At 46.7% G+C, this 2,262-nt stretch overlaps 1 protein-coding gene across 1 annotated transcript; it reads left to right on the top strand.

The window, feature by feature from the left end:
- The first annotated feature begins 277 nt into the window (after positions 1-277).
- LOC147899586 (uncharacterized) lies at positions 278-1,239 on the top strand. The gene is made up of 3 exons (XM_087378703.1): positions 278-408; positions 518-639; positions 858-1,239. The coding sequence occupies exons 1-3, from the start codon at positions 342-344 to the stop codon at positions 1,194-1,196; spliced, it is 528 nt and encodes a 175-aa protein (XP_087234829.1). The 5' UTR covers positions 278-341; the 3' UTR covers positions 1,197-1,239.
- Positions 1,240-2,262: the final 1,023 nt, after the last annotated feature.

The following is a 2,262-nucleotide window of genomic DNA, read 5'->3' as shown; positions in this document are numbered from 1 at the left end:
GGTTGTTGGAACGCAGGTACCATGATGCTTGTATCGGTAACTAGAGGCTGCTTGTCCCTCAAGAGAGAAAGATATATGACCTGCCATGTGGGGTTCATGACAATCGATGGGACTAGTCCAGAATCGACGTAACCACCATACAGCGAAAGAGAGCGAGAGAGCGAGAGAGGGGTGGTTGGGCTTTCATCTCCAGATCAATTTTAGGCACGTAGCACCATATAGCAAAGGGAGCGAGAGACCGAGAGAGAGGGGTGATCGGTAGCAACACGGTCTTAGATTCTTTCACTGCGTCAGCTCTCATTTTGCACGCGTCTGTGAATTGCAGAGCTTTGACTGAAACAATGGCTCGCCCAGCACGTCTTTTCCTTTTCGTCTCCGTCCTCTCTGCAGGTCTTCTTTCGGTTTCAGGTAACAGAAGCTTGAGCCCTTGGTAGGTTTCGTCATTCTAAAGCTTGCCTTTGTTGTAATGAAGTTCTCATTCCAAAATGCACTGACCTTCTGGGATCATGTTAAGCAGGCAATCTGGAGTGCGAAGATCTTCCGGTAGATCTTTGTGCATTCGCGGTGTCCTCCAATGGAGCGCGCTGCGTACTCGAAAAGAGAATACTGACAAACGGGGATGTCGAGTATGAATGCCAGGTAATTGTTGAGAAGTCTCATGCATGTGTCGTGGATTTCACGTAGATTCTCAGGTTCTGGTCCCATAAGAGGCAGGACAAGCTCCATGTGCTGTGTCGCAGCTCGATTGCTCCCAAATTCCCAACGAATCTGCGTCGTGGATGGCAACAAGCTCTCAGATGTTTAGTCGTTTGATGGAATATTATGCAACTAAGTCAACTTTACCATTTTACCTGCAGACATCCATCGTCAGGGCAGAACTGTTCGCAGGGTGGGTCGAGACAGACGATTGTGTCAAAGCTTGCGGGCTCGATAGAATGTCTGTGGGCATGGCGTCGGATGCTCTCGTCGAAAACGATTTCACAAAAGCTCTCTGTTCGGCTGACTGTCAAGGCAACTGCCCCAGCGTTGTTGATCTATACACCAACCTGGCTGCGGGAGAGGGGGTCTCATTGCCTGAGCTATGCAACGTTCAGAAGAGCGATTCTAGAAGAATGATGAGTGAATTCACCACGTTCGCTTCCAAACCTGAGGAATCGAAGGGCTTCGGCATTGCACCTGCGATGTCTCCAGCTTGAAGAAATTCATTTGAGATTCAATTGAAGCCGAGTTTTACAGCGACTCCTATAGAATTGTGTTATTTATCATTGTTTTGGGCCCAGATTGTCAAATAAATTGTTGCGACATTTATAAGCTACTAGTATATTTCTACCCAAAGCTTGTTCTCCTCCAAGCAGTAATTACTCTGTGTAGTCTTGTGAAAAGGAAAGTTATGAGAAGCCTTACCTTGGCATCATAGCTGTACAAGAATGCGTGCTTAGCGTTCGGGTAATCCGGGCATAAGATCCACCTTTGGGCTTGTGTGGAGAAAATTTTTCATTTGCGCATCAATTTGCTAGGGATGGAGTATACCTTGAGAGGTTTATTGAGAGGTGTTGACAAGCTCTACACATCAAAGGCTTTGAAGTAATCCCCATGGTTTTCTCCCTCGAGCATTGCCATATATGTACATATATCACATATGTATGTGTGTGTGTGAGTGAGAGAGAGAGCGCTTCGGCTCTCACCTTGACAGTAGTCAGGCTACAACCACCGCAGTGGCTCTCACCTTAACACTGCAGTCGGCTATTCCATTCCCTTAACCGTTTCCTCTTATATCCCTCTCGAACGTTTTGGTCTCCCTTGCAATCTCAAGCCTCCACTATTCCATTTCCTTCACTGCTTCATCTTCTATCCCTCTTGACCATTTCTTTCTTTCTTGCACTCTTCTTGTAACTTCTATCCCCTCTTGTAATGGACCCTGCACAATCCGGGAGCTCCTCACACAATCTCTTCCCCCCCTCTGTAGCACAGTGCGAGAGCCCCTCCTCCCATGATCTTGAAATCGTGAAATATTGGAGCTCCTCTCTCGCTATTCAAAAGCCCAATTTGGATGCTCTCCAAAACTTCACCAGGATGGTGCAGGAAGTGAACGTGGAGGGGCAACTAGGTTGTCAAGGTCACAAGATTACCATCAATGAAAGCATGATTGAAAACACTAGGAATTTCTGGAGGCAGTATGCAAGCACACTTTTTCGAGAAGCAGTGGAGAGACAGGATATTCTAGATGTATACCCCAATGCTCAGATTAGTAAAGATAATGGA

Source organism: Dipteris shenzhenensis, chromosome 8 (genome assembly GCF_047967505.1).
Source record: "Dipteris shenzhenensis isolate YYH24624 ecotype China chromosome 8, Dip_SZ_1.0, whole genome shotgun sequence".
NCBI lineage: Eukaryota > Viridiplantae > Streptophyta > Polypodiopsida > Gleicheniales > Dipteridaceae > Dipteris > Dipteris shenzhenensis.
Note: the sequence above shows the minus strand (reverse complement) of the source record. Positions and strands in the feature narration are given on the sequence as shown.